The 13,932-nt window shown below is 41.6% G+C and overlaps 2 protein-coding genes across 5 annotated transcripts in view; one reads left to right on the forward strand and one right to left on the reverse strand.

Annotated features, from left to right (window-relative positions):
* LOC307144900 (uncharacterized protein) overlaps nt 1-11,042 on the forward strand; it is a 102,204-nt gene extending 91,162 nt beyond the window's left edge. Inside the window, exons 3-4 of one of the 3 annotated variants that reach the window (XM_079847615.1) lie at nt 3,613-3,729; nt 9,360-11,042. In XM_079847615.1, coding sequence (XP_079703741.1) covers nt 3,672-3,729; nt 9,360-10,483 — 1,182 coding nt within the window. In that variant the 5' untranslated portion in view covers nt 3,613-3,671 and the 3' untranslated portion in view covers nt 10,484-11,042. Of the gene's footprint in view, nt 1-3,609; nt 3,730-9,359 lie in introns of those variants that run through there. The other 2 variants (XM_079847618.1, XM_079847619.1) reach the window with 2 other exon arrangements.
* The window catches only part of LOC307144912 (uncharacterized protein), a 137,677-nt gene that overhangs the window by 34,695 nt on the left and 89,050 nt on the right, over nt 1-13,932 (reverse strand). The window lies entirely within an intron of this gene.

A 13,932-nucleotide genomic window follows, 5' to 3' on the forward strand; every position in this document is an offset into this window, starting at 1 on the left:
ATCCCTCTCCAGCGCTCTTAAATAATTTAGGAGCTGAGACCTAGTCTTAACACTTAGAAACCTTTATGATTCACACTTATTCTTAAGTTTAGGAATAAGAGTAGAATTATGTCATTCTTAGAATTTTGACACACTGAAGACTAAAATTTTACTCTGAGTGTTTACTACTACTGGTCCATTAGCAATGCTGAATACAATGTTAAACCCCTTGATTTAATGAAAACTAAATTAAATTATTATACCTAAATAAATCACAAGTTCTGTTCATTTTTATTTCTTACATTTTAACAATGTGCAGAGAGTGATTCAATCAAATAAAGTTCAATATGTTCTCAATGCATCACCTCTAAACAGCGAGACTAAAAACTAGTTGTTTGTGATAATATGAATAATATTTGATAGACTATTGTTGCCATTGTTTCACAAATGAAAATAATTAAACCACAAAGAAACAAAACACATCCCTTCATATATTAGTGTTTCACACTAGTTTTCTGAACTATTATTCTTGTACATCTGTATGAGATGACCATGCACTGCTTGAGCGATGACACTGACACAAGTATTTTCACATTGTTGCTTTACTGTTCAGTTCATCTTGTATACAGGTAACACTCAGTGTTTACTGCGCATGTGCAACACAACAGAGGATCAATACGGGTGTCGGAAGAACAAAACATGCAACACTTAGAATGCAATTCACAACCGTTTTAACCAGTTCCCCTTCTCAAACAATCAAACTTCAATAGTAATTACTGTATTAAAGGTTAATGCATCTTTTGCTTATTTACAAGTTATGGAAGTGAACTTTGCTCACTTAGACACCTTCGGGCAATTCTTTTTCTTGTTTCAGTAGAGTAGATAATTGGGTGAAACTCTTCCCACATGAAGAGCACTGCGGCTTCTCTCCAGTATGAACTATCTAATGAGCTTTCAGGTTTCCTGACTGAGCGAAACTCTTTCCACAGTGTGAACACTTGTACGGTTTCTCTCCAGTATGAATTCTCTGGTGTTGTATTAAGTTGCTGTTTGTAGTAAAACTCTTTCCACAGTCAAAGCACACATAAGGTCTCACATCAGTATGAATACGCTCATGCTCTCTTAAATATCCGAGTTGTGAAAAACTCTTTCCACATACAGAACAAATGTGAGGCTTCACACCAGTATGAACTCTAAGGTGTGCTCTTAAGCCTGATTCAAAAACAAATGTTTTATCACACTGATCACAGCTGAATCTCAATCCAGTGTGAGAGCGCAGATGATCATTGAGAACACTTTTGTAACCGAAACTCTTTCCACACTGAGAGCATGTGAACGGTTTTTCTCCAGTGTGAACTCTCATGTGTATATTTAGGTCTCCTTTCTCAACAAAACGCTTTCCACACCGAGTGCATGTATGAGGCCTTTCTCCAGTGTGAATACTCATGTGTCTCTTAAGGGAATACCAGTTTAATATGAAAAAACAGTGAAGTATCCCTTTAAATACACATTCATCTTTCCAGAGGTGAAGTATCCCTTTAAGTGAATCAATCAGAAATTAATCGACTGATGTTGTTCATTACGCTCGTGAAACGTGAACTCGCTACTGACTGGTTTTTCACTTAAACAATTTGTGAAGATTATGATTTGTGTTTTTATTTTATTTGATGAGAAAATGAAACGTTAAACATTTTTAATGCATGCAAATAATGTAAGCAGGGTTCTAATGACAAATAAGTTCCCCTCTGTTAAACCACAACCCCCCCACCGTCCCCCATTAGATTAACCAGCTATTATGTAAAACTAATCATGCTATTGGAATATTAAAATTCTATGCATATGATAATTAACGAACTATAAATAACAGGAATTGTCCAATCAGAACTCAATATTGTAATGGTTCAAGCGCATCACTTGACGTTCTTTTAAAAGAAGAGGACAGACGTTATGATATTTCTTTGATTAGTGTTTAAGGACATTCCCCTTACATAACATTAAAACCAATAACGAACCGCTAAAGTGTTGATTCAGTAAGGGGTCGTTGTCTTGCTTTGAGTTTTTGAAAGTGAATGCAATCACAAAGGTGATAATGCACACATATGGTTGTAAATTTAAATAAAAAGTAACCATAAGGCCTAGGCCTGTATTTTAAATACTTATATTTATATTTATAAGATGTTATAATAAAATCATATTAATTTATATATATATATTAATTTATATATATATATATATATATATATATATATATATATATATATATATATGATTTTAGTTATTTTATTACAATTATGATAAAATTATGTGTAGGTTATTTAAAATAGCATAAATACAATATATAAAATAATGGTAAAACTTTACAATAAGGTTTAATTTTATTAATTGATGTATTACCTAACCTGAACTAACAATGAGCAATACATTTGTTACTGAAGGACTAATTATAAATCTTTGTTGGTTAATAAAAAATACAACTGTTTGTTGTTTGTTCATTCATGTTAGTGTAGCAAATTAGGCAGATATTTGAAGTTTGAATCTTTATTCCAATCAAACATATTTGAGGAGATAAATAGTGTTTGCATAATCCCTGGGTTGTTTTGTATCGAATCTATGAAGGTTAGATGGTTTAAAATGGTTTCCGCCAGTAGAGGCGCTCGAGCAACCGAAGCAATGACACACATCCGAGTCTAGGAGAAGAAGAGAAGTGAGCGAGGGAAGGGGACATAAACACGAGAAGTGGAACACAGCCGTTCATTCTGCTCTAAATCTGCTGTTTTTCATACTGTGTGTACATTCATTTTTCATTTAATAGGAGAAATCTAAATCCAAACGACTAAACGAGTCTGTTCATTTAGTGAATCACTCAGAAATGAATCGAAATGAACCGACGGATGTTGTTCATACGCTCGTGAAACGAAACTCGTTACTGACTGTTTTTCACATTATAATTTGTGAAGATTATGAATTGTGTTTTCATTTTATGTAATGAACAAATTAAACCTGGTAAACAGTTTTTAATGTAGGGGTGGGGATGTAGGGAACTATCGCAGGGGTAAAACACATGCTAGCAAATAAACTTTGTGTATTAACTAACTGTTAGTTGCCATATCAACACTGTCACTGTTTAGAGAAGAAAATGCGCCAAAATGTAAAAATCTTTGTAACATATCACTGAACATTTATTTAACCATAGCAAAAGTAAATTTCTTCCAAGTAAATTTTTCATCTCTGTCTTTTGTGTTTATTTAAAATTAGACAAATCTGATATTATTTTAATCTCCAATCTGTTATTTAACAAATTAGATGGTTCTTTAATGCTGATCTCGCTGGGTTAAAGTCTCAGTTGTGCGGCTGGGAAATGTTATAACACAGCGTTACAGTGTGCCCCTATTAGAGCTATGATACTGTATTCAATATTTTTATGAATTCGATTTAGAAACCAAGAGAACAAAGCCGAATAAAGACCGAGAGCCAGTGTTCAGATTTTATTATTTCGTATTATGTTTTGAATTATGCTGCATAGCTGTGTTTTGCGGTGTGTTTGTTGTAAAAAAAAAAAAAAAAATTAAAAATCAAACAGTTTCTAAACAATGAGTTTAAATGCTGGGAAATATCCCCATCTTCCCACAGGAGAAGAAGCAGCAAGCAGGAAGAATTACTCCAGGAGAAACTACTGACATACTATTGTAAAGATGGAGATTAAGGAAGAACCCTGCAGAATAAAAGATGAAGATACAGAGGAACAAATAGGTTGGTGTTTTCCTTCATTCTCTTTAATGACTGATGAGGAACATTAAGATGAAAACTCACAAATCCTCCTGAGACCCAGGCTTAGACTTTATCCTCTGAAGAGGACATTATATTTTAGCGAATTTCTCTGAGATCATTCATGTCACAGTCCTGTAAAGAGCACATTCAGGGCTTTTCAGAGATACCAAATGTTTGGAGGTTTTACCATTACAACTTCAACTCCTTGTTTTTTAAAAATGACTAACATTGACTGAATGATCAAATTTAGCACTCTTATGGAAATATGATAATATTTTGTGTGTCTGAGTTCCCTTATGAGAACGGTTCTCTTGTACTGCGTTGCAAATGCTATGGGAAACTCCTTTCTCGAGAATTATTGAAGCCTTTATTTTAAAACGCATTGCAGCTGCACTACCCGCTCCCCAAGCGCCAAGGTCATCGTCCAAAGCTCACACTGGACCACGAGCCTAAGAAGCCGTCCTAGCCGGGGGAAAGAGGGGTTCATGTCCCGGACCGCCCCCGAAGATCGCTCGAGTGTCTCTCACAGCCCCCTCTTCAGCTCAGCCGGTTGGAGTAGTGTTAAATGCAGAACATGGGCCCATCATTTGTCAGGCACCCCTGCACCCAAACGCTGTTTTAACAGCGACCCACACAAAGCACAAATCGAGCAAATTTCCTCACATAAACCTCTGTCAGGTCGAGCCCCTGAGTCTGGGCGCTTCGCCTTCAGATATGATCCAACCACTGGCTTATCGGGCTCTGGCTTGGCAGGCCATTCCTGAAGTGTCAGATTGGGTGATGAATATCATAATGAACGGTTACTCGCTTCAATTCGCCCGCAGACCTCCGCGCTTCCGCGCTATATCTTACACTTCGGTAGGGAGCACTATGGCTTATGTCCTTCACTCCGAAGTATCGAATCTGCTGGTAAAAGGGGCTATCGAGATAGTTCCCGCATCACAAAGCGAGTCGGGCTTCTACAGCCGTTACTTTCTCGTTCCGAAGAAAGACGGCGGCCTGGGACCCATTTTAGATCTCAGACACCTGAACAGGGCCCTCATGGTACGGCCATTCAGGATGCTTACGACCAGACACATCTTGGCGCAGATCCAGCCAGGAGACTGGTTCTTCTCAGTAGATCTAAAAGATGCTTACTTTCACATCCAAGTTAACCCCCATCACAGGCCATTCTTGAGATTCGCCTTCGAGGGGCTGACATATCAATATACAGACCTACCAGTCCTGTAGCACCTCGTACATTCACGAAGTGCATGGATGCGGCGCTCTCCCCCTTGAGACAGCGGGGAATGCGTATTCTGAACTACCTCGACGACTGGCTCATACTGACTCAGTCATAGGCGGAGTCCCATACTCACAGAGCCTGGCTCCTTGGCCATCTTGAAAGCCTCGGCCTCAGGGTAAACTTTGCCAAGAGTGTGCTGTCCCCCAGCCAACGGATCACGTCCTGGGAACAGTTGTCGACTCCGTTCACATGAGAGCATGGCTCACGCCGGGCCGGACTCTGTCAATTCAGCGGCATGTCCCGTCGTTTAGACTGGGCCTTATGGCTTCAGCATCGTCAGACCTGCCAACCTGTACGCATTTTGCGTAGCGGATACGCATTTTGACTTCAAAGTGCACTGGTACGATTTGTCACTCTAAACTACGCAAAAACCTGGTGACGCCTCTGTGCACGCGCTGTCCTCAAATCAAGCTACAGCAAAAGAAGAAGAGTTCGACCAATCATAGCGCTGGGTTCATTCCCCAAATAGCAAGCGGGGATGATTGACAGATGCCTAAGGCCTATCATTAAAAGAGAATGAAAATCGACACCAATAAAGATTCCCGCTCGATCCCCCTTCCACTCCTGTGGCCGACGTCTGACTGATTTCATAAGCGAGGACAGTAAGGTACGGTACTTCTGACTCCTGAAGGTAAACGGCCTGGGGTCGATGTGGAAAGTTGATTGTTGAGTTAACTTAATCTTATGGATTTGATGATCACACAGATTGCATGGATTATCTTAAAATACTCTGTTAAGTTATTCATGGTCACTCAGAAAAGAGGAAGACATCATTCAGTCATGCAAATAATAAAATGCTGAAGTAATGCTGAACTATCGCTATGGCTTAGTGATTAGGAAAGTGCTGTGATTTGTGGATTAGCCTACTGATAAGCGCGAGTCTGGAGAAACAGGCGTTTATTTATTCATTCATTCTCAGTGTTGAGAAACGTATGTTACGTTATTGTGTTAATTATGTTACATATTTATTTTGTATGAAAACTAGCGCGTTAGTTACTTATGGATTAAAAAGTACCGTTGTATCAGTGCTGCGCGAGCTTTCTCATAAACACGACGCGCGCACACGGAGAGAGAAGATCATTGTAAAATGAAAATTGACGGGCTAAGTTTAAATTTTGTTCTTGCTTGATTTTTTTGTCAAAAAGCATTTTGTATTATCCATCCCTGCTTTTAAAATTCGATAAATGACAGACGTTTTACTGTTAACACAGCCCTCATTATATGTCGGATTCGGAACTTATACTTTATATTATTTTTAGAATAAGTGATTCGTTATGCTATTATTGGACTCCTGTCTATTCATTGTCAACTGTTTTATATAAATATGTTAGTATTGGCTAACATTTATTCAGCTAATGCGTGTCCTGTTTAAAATGTGCAATGTTTAAATGCAAAGACAGCACGTCACAAATAGAAGCCCCTTTCCCTGTGGTATTTAGTATCATATTTGGATATTGGAAAATAAATAAATTAGCCTATCTTAATTGTACACAATGTTCCTATGTTTTTAGCTTTTTTTATATATATATTTTTACTGTGTTCTAGGTGTTTCTTAATTTTAGACTAGTTGACCAGCACACATTATATGCAGTGCAATTATATAATGCATGTGTGTCGTGTGCCTCAGAAGACAACTCTCATTGCCCAACCTTTTTTTCGAAGAAAAGGGATGCGCTGGCCCATGAGTGGCCCAGCCTCCCCCTTTATGCGTTCCCTCTGGTCTCGATGCTCCCTCAGGTCATCGAACGGATCAGGAACACAGAGTGCGCAGTCCTTCTTGTAGACCCCTTCTGGCGAACCCAGATTTGGTTCCCAGAGTTGATGCAGCTGTCCACGACAGCTCCGTGGCCGATCCCGCTGAGGAGCGACTTCCTCACGCAGGCAAACAGGACGATCTAGCACCCCCGTCCCGACATGTGGGCCCTTCATGCATGGCCCCTCAACTGGTACCCCAGGACGTCCCAGAAGGTGTCCTGAATACCATATTGGAGGCTAGAGCTCCGTCCACTAGGCGCCTCTACCACCACAAATGGTCAGTGTTCTCCAGCTGGTGTCAAGCTCGGAACCTTGACCCGCATAGTTGTGAAGTACCAATGGTGCTTACATTTCTCCAAGAGCTGTTGGACGCGGGGCGCTTCCCCTCCACGCTCAAAGTGTATGTGGCAGCTATTACAGCTTTTCACTTGCCGGCCGCTGGCTCTTCCTTGGGTAAAGTGACCTCATCGTTCGCTTCCTTAAAGGGGCCAGGAGACTTAACCTGCCTCGACCACCTTCGGTGCCGGCCTGGGACCTTTCCCTGGTTCTACAGGCTCTTAAAGGACAAGTTCGGTATTTTACACTTAAAGTCCTGTTTTCAGATAGTTTCTGATGAAATAGAACGGTTAAGATTGAAATTTGGACAAATGCTGCTGGCCCGAGAATTTTCAGTTTTTGTGGTAGCACCCCCCCCCCCCACCTCCACAATGGCTGCATAGGTGCACAGAACAATCCTTCCTAAGATGAATTAAACTTTCGTTTACAAAGACGTGAAACTCACCGAGTGGTCAGGGGTGTTCACTAATATGCTCACACAAAAATCGCTGCAAAAGATGCTTTCCAACAGGTTTTATTGTAGTTTTTGTCCAACTCCATTGACTTGTATTGGATGTGCTGTGAGGTTCGGTATTACTCCGCTGGGCTGGAGTGTCTATTATTCAAGCTCTCAACGGAAGAATGTACGGGTGTGAGGCGTTTGGAAAAAATAGGTCCACAGTTTTACAACGAATGGTAAAACACCTGTTGGAAAGCATCTTTTGCAGCGATTTTTGTATCACGAAACAAACACTGTCAAGATGGATAGTGGATGCCATCTTCCTAGCCTACACCTCTCTGGGTCTCTCGTGCCCCATAGGTGTTAGAGCTCACTCCACAAGAGGCATGGCTTCCTTTTGGGCTTGGTCCAATGGAGTCCCGATCGAAGACATTTGTGCGGCGGCCGGCTGGTCCGCTCCGTCCACATTTGCAAGATTCTATAATCTAGAGGTTCCCGCCTTGCAGGCACGAGTTCTCTCTATTTATGTCTCTGGCTAGTCTAACCCAGACCTATGTATGAACCAGGTCCCCTCCCGCGGTGGCCTTCATACACTTTTATGTGGTGAATATCATTCTAAGAGCCTGACATTCTGGTCCATTATGATTTAGACTACTCTGTTATTACTCTCGGGTCTCCCCGGACACCTTCAGAGTAGTCACTGGCGAATAGAACAGCGTTTTAAAATGGGTTCCCATAGCGTTTGCAACGCAGTACGAGAGAACCGTTCTCGTGAGGGAACGTACTTGGTTACTTGCGTAACCTCGGTTCCCTTAGAGATAAGGGAACGAGTACTGCATTGCCTGCCATGCTATTTCGCTTATATCAGGTGCTTCGCTTCAGTCGATTTAAATCTGTGACGAGTTTTCTCTGAATTTATACTCTTCGGCCACGCCTATTTTGCCGCGCTCGAGGCTGGCAAGATGCCAGGCGCTCCGATTGGACCGCTCTCCTCTGCCGACTCACCATAGGTTCGTGCAGTTGCTGCAGCACAGCCAATCAGCTCGAGGCACTCGAGCTATGATGCTCTAGCTGTGCAGCTGCAATGCGTTTTAAAATAAAGGCTTCAATAATTCTCGAGAAAGGAGTTTCCCATAGCGTTTGCAACGCAGTACTCGTTCCCTTATCTCTAAGGGAACCGAGGTTACGCAAGTAACCAAGTACGTTTATTTATACCCGAGTAATTTTCCAATTGTTTGTCATAAATAAACATCTCAACGTTATGGGATTTCCAATCAGACTGTGAATGAAATATTCTGAATATATTCAGAATATTATGAAACAGGGCACTGATTTCATACATGTCCTCTGTAGAGACAGCAGGACATACAGCATGTTTATCAGGCAGTTTGGGGAGACACAACAAGTGAAAAGGGAAAGAAATTTTAAATCAGTATTCCTATGAAATACGAGAGATTCTTATGAAACTGTTTTTTTTCTTGTTTTCATTACATGTTGCCACAAGAACACATTCATGTTCAAATTAAATAAGTTGTATAGAATGGGACTACACATTAATGGCAATTCTACACATATTGCATAAAGTAAAATAAACTGACATAAACTAAATTCACAAAGGAGTCTCTTATATTTCTGGTTCTCGTGAGTATATAACCATACATCTAGAACTAGATACTAGTAGACTCAGTAGTAAACTAGATTTGTGCTACATTAAAAATAAATTTTTGATTTCTTTGTTTCTCATTTTCCTTCTTTGACTGAATTTGGGGAATTTATTATTTAATATGTTGATTTTAGACCCGATGGAAGGGAATAAAGACAAATGGCATCATTTCACTAATGAAGATGGAGAACTGACGTATACAAATGAAGACAAACATCTGTTTGAAAAACCTCATCATTTCAAAAGCGAAGATGGAAATGCAGTCGTTTCACAGAATGAAGAGAATTTCACACAAAAACAAGCTGAAAATTTTGGAGACAAAGAATTTTTCACCTGTTGTGAGTGTGGACTGTTTTACGTGCACGAATCAGACCTTAATAAACACATGAAATCTCACACTGGAGAAAATCTGTTCATGTGCTGTCAGTGTGGAAAGACTTACACACGTAAATCAACCCTTAACAGACACACGAGAGAACACACTGGAGAAAAACCATTCACCTGCTCTCAGTGTGGAAAGAGTTTCAGCCGCAAAGGGGACGTTAAAGTGCATATGAGGATTCACACTGGAGAAAAACTGTTCAAATGCTGTCAGTGTGGAAAGAGTTTCACACGTAAATCAACCCTTAACAGACACATGGGAAAACACACTGGAGAAAAACCATTCACCTGCTTTCAGTGTGGAAAGAGTTTCAGTCGCAAATCAAACCTTAACAGACACATGGGAAAACACACTGGAGAAAAACCATTCACCTGCTCTCAGTGTGGAAAGACTTTCACACGTAAATCAACCCTTAACGGACACACGAGAGAACACACTGGAGAGAGGCCGTATATATGCTCTCAGTGTGGAAATAGTTACACATCCCAAAGCGTTCTCACCAATCATCTGCGCCGTCACTCTGGAGTGAGATCATTCAGCTGTGATCAGTGTGATAAAACATTTGTTTGGGCATTAAGCTTAAAAACACACCTTAAAACTCATGCTGGTGTGAAGACTCACTTTTGTTTTTTTTGTGGAAAGAGTTTTTCACGACTGCAGAATTTAAAATGGCACAAGAGTGTTCATACTTGTGTGAGACCTCATGTGTGCTCTGACTGTGGGAAGACCTTCACTACATCGGGCAGCTTAAAAACACACCAGAGAATTCATACTGGAGAGAAGCCGCACCAGTGCTCTTCATGTGGGAAGAGTTTCACCCAATTATCTACTCTACAGAAACATGAGAAAAACCGTTGCCCGACATTTTCTAATTAGCAAATGTTCATGTTCAGACTCATCACTTACAAGTAAATAATTTGACATTTAGATTAATAAAAAGCTTGATAATTTGTAGTGAAGTTTGTTTGTTTGACAAGGGGAACCTTTGGGGGAAGGTCAAAGTAATAGTTTGAATATATGAGGGATTTGGGTAAAACTGGCAAAAATAGTCCATTAAATCATAATCTATTTTTCAAATAACTTGTTTTAAATGTATAGACATGATGCGTTAAGATATTAAAGACTTTTTTGCATTACAGCTTTAATAACAGCTTTAAGAGCTTAGCCACTCAGTCCTGTGCATACCCTCTATGTAAGCCCTGTGTTTTCACTGACTCTTTGCAAAGTCTTGTTAGTGTCACACTGCATTTCTGAGAGCTCTCCCTCTGGTTATCCGTGTTTTGGTTTTCATTTTCTGCCTGGTTTCTCGGATTTCCTCGTTTGACTGTTTTTCTGCTCTGTTGTCTCTTTGTATTATCTGTCCTGTATTTTTTACCTGTTGCCTGTTTTATGGATTATGATTCAGAATTTCTGTAATAAACGACTGCAGTTAGATCCTCAACCAGTTTCAGAGTATTTTGTGACCAAAAAGATCTAGATGTGAATAAATCACGGGTCCAGGCCATATTGCTTCTCTTCTCTGTTTAATCTCTCCTTCAACACAAAAATGAAAATTCTTCTCGTATTCCTTGTGGAATAACAAATTTAAGAATCTATTTCAGATATGCTTCCTTACATAACATCACGGTGAATAATATTGTATTTAGCTTTTAAGGTTAAGATGATGACACAAATGATTCTGCTCAGCCAAGTTGCAATTCCTGTTTTCTCTTTATTGTCTTTAATTGCTCTTGGAGTCCCAGTTTCACTCAGACTGATGGAATTAACGTCTATGCATTTTGAATGATAGTGTTATGCTGATTGGGCCTGTTTCTCTTGATTGGGCCGAATTGTTGAGCAGCCAGATAACCTGCCAAACCAGTTTTCGCTTGATAGAATCAACTCCTCCCTACCTTTTGTATGCTTTGTTTGAGTTTGTCTCCACCTCCAGAAGTCCCTCCTCCTAAAATGCCTATAAGATACCATGTAAAGTTACTTTAGATTAGGTTGTTGGACGAACTGCAGCAACGCTCAATAAAGAATAACTTCTGCTTGAACGATATCCCAACATCTCCTGGTCTCTGCTTTGAAGAAGGAAAATAAATTCCCAACAATTTAACTCCAGGCATACCAATAATAGGGAAGCATCTAAACTTCAGGCTCAGGTCAGTTTAGTTCTAGTTCTCAACAGTCCTATAAGCAGTCCACATTCAACTTGTCTAAAGCCTTCCATCTCCTAAACGCTCTCGACTGCCAACGGCGCTGTGGAGAAAGGATAAGAGGCGATTCCTCCCCTCGAAGAAGCGGTGGCCGCACACCTTTGCACGCCCATCGCTATGGGATGGAAAGCCAAAGCGACACATCCATCCAAACCTTGACGCGCCACTTTCTCACACATTCTCATAGAGAATAATGTGTTTGAATTTTAAAGACGGCACTGTGCTGCGTGTCCGGTGTGCGACCCCCGTTTAGGCCCATCCTAGATCTCAGAACCTGAACAAAGCGCTTATGACGCACCCGTTCAGGATGCTGACAACCAAACAAATCCTCGCGCAGATTCGCCCAGGGGATTGGTTTTTCTCAGTGGATCTGAAAGATGCTTATTTTCACATTCAGATAATGCCCCATCACAGGCCATTCTTGAGATTCGCTTTCGAGGGGCAGGCTTATCAGTACACGGTCCTATCGTTCGGCCTATCTCTAGCACCCTGTACGTTTACGAAGTGCATGGGTGCAGCTCTCACCCCCCTGAGACAACAGGGAGCGCGAGTGTTAAACTACCTCGACGATTGGCTGATTATAGCCCAATCGGAGGCGCAGTTAGTAACTCACAGATCCTGGCTCCTCAGCCACCTAGAATGCCTAGGTCTCAGCATCAATACTGTCTCCCAGTCAAAGTATTTCCTTCCTGGGAACAGTCATAAACTCTATACAAATGAAAGTGCGGCTTACGTCAGTGCCAGGCATTCTGGACCAGGGTGCGAATATGCTATCAAGAGACAATGTTCCCCCAGGGGAATGGTCGCTTCACCCGTGAACGGTTCAGCTCATAGGGAGCATCTTCGTCGAGGCAGAGGTCAACTTCTTCGCCTCGGAAGACAATGCTCGTTGCCAGGCATTTTTCTCCAAAGACAGGGATGCACTAGCCCACGATTGGCCAAGCCGCCCGCTGAATGCATTCCCTCCAGTCATGATGCTACCTCAGGTCATCTAACGGATCAGGGAGAGCAAGTGTGCAGTGCTTTTGGTAGCTCCTCTCTGGAAGAACCAGCTATGGTTCTCCGAGTTGACTCACCTGCTGGAAACAGCCCCATGACTGATTGAGAGATCTCCTCACACAGGCAAACGGGACGATCTGGCACCCCCGTCCTGACTTGTGGGCCCTCCATGTATGGCCCCTCAACGGGTATCCGGGTATCTCCCAGAAGGAGTGCTGAAAACTATCACTGAAGCAAGAGCGCCCTCGACCAGGCGCCTTTACGCTCCAAAATGATTTGTGTTCTCCTGCTGGTGTACAGCATGGAGCCTAGACCCCTACTCGTGCGAATTGCCAATGGTGCTCTTCTTTTTACAAGAGCTTTTGAACGCGGGTCATTCCCCCTCCACACTCAAAGTATATGTAGCGGCCATAGCAGCATCTCACGCTCATGTGGCCGGGCAATCACTGGGAAGAAATGACCTGGTCGTGCACTTCTTCAAGGGGGCCAGAAGGCTAAACCCGCCTGGGTAGGTTTAGGGGTCGGGTTAGTGAGTGTGTGTGTGTGTGATGGGTAGGTTTAGGGGTCGGGTTAGTGTGTGTGTGATGTAGGGCTTGCATAGACTAGTCGAGTAGTCGATAGATCGACTACTTCAACCACTAGTCGACGCTGTCGGAAACAATCGACTACTCGAGCGTCCATTAAACAAAATTAATTAAAAATGGCGAACGTCACCAACAGACACCACGCGTCAGATGTGTGGAAGAATTTCATCAAGGATGACAAAAATATTGTAATTGGCCTACTCTGCAAGAGGCCGTTCACATATTGCTTCTAAAAACGTGTGGAAAGCGCGCGCGGCCATGCCGCTGTCTCCTACAAGCGCTTGCGCTCCCGTGGCGTCTGTCGTTGCTATGCAACCAAACTGCGCTCTACATGATGACGACGAAGAAGTATCATTCAGCAAAGGATTAATTTATTTCTAGCCCTTGCATTAGCTTTACTACTAGATATATTTCTGGAGATGAGAAGGAAAAACCCGCCTGGACAAACTAGCGCACCACGTCCGTTGCTTTCATTATGAGCGCGCTCGCCGCGCTCCTACATTTGAAATAACGACCTTGAGCACGGAAAAGACGCGATATGTGA

This window comes from Squalius cephalus (genome assembly GCF_949319135.1).
Source record: "Squalius cephalus genome assembly, chromosome: 17".
Classification (NCBI taxonomy): Eukaryota; Metazoa; Chordata; class Actinopteri; order Cypriniformes; family Leuciscidae; genus Squalius; species Squalius cephalus.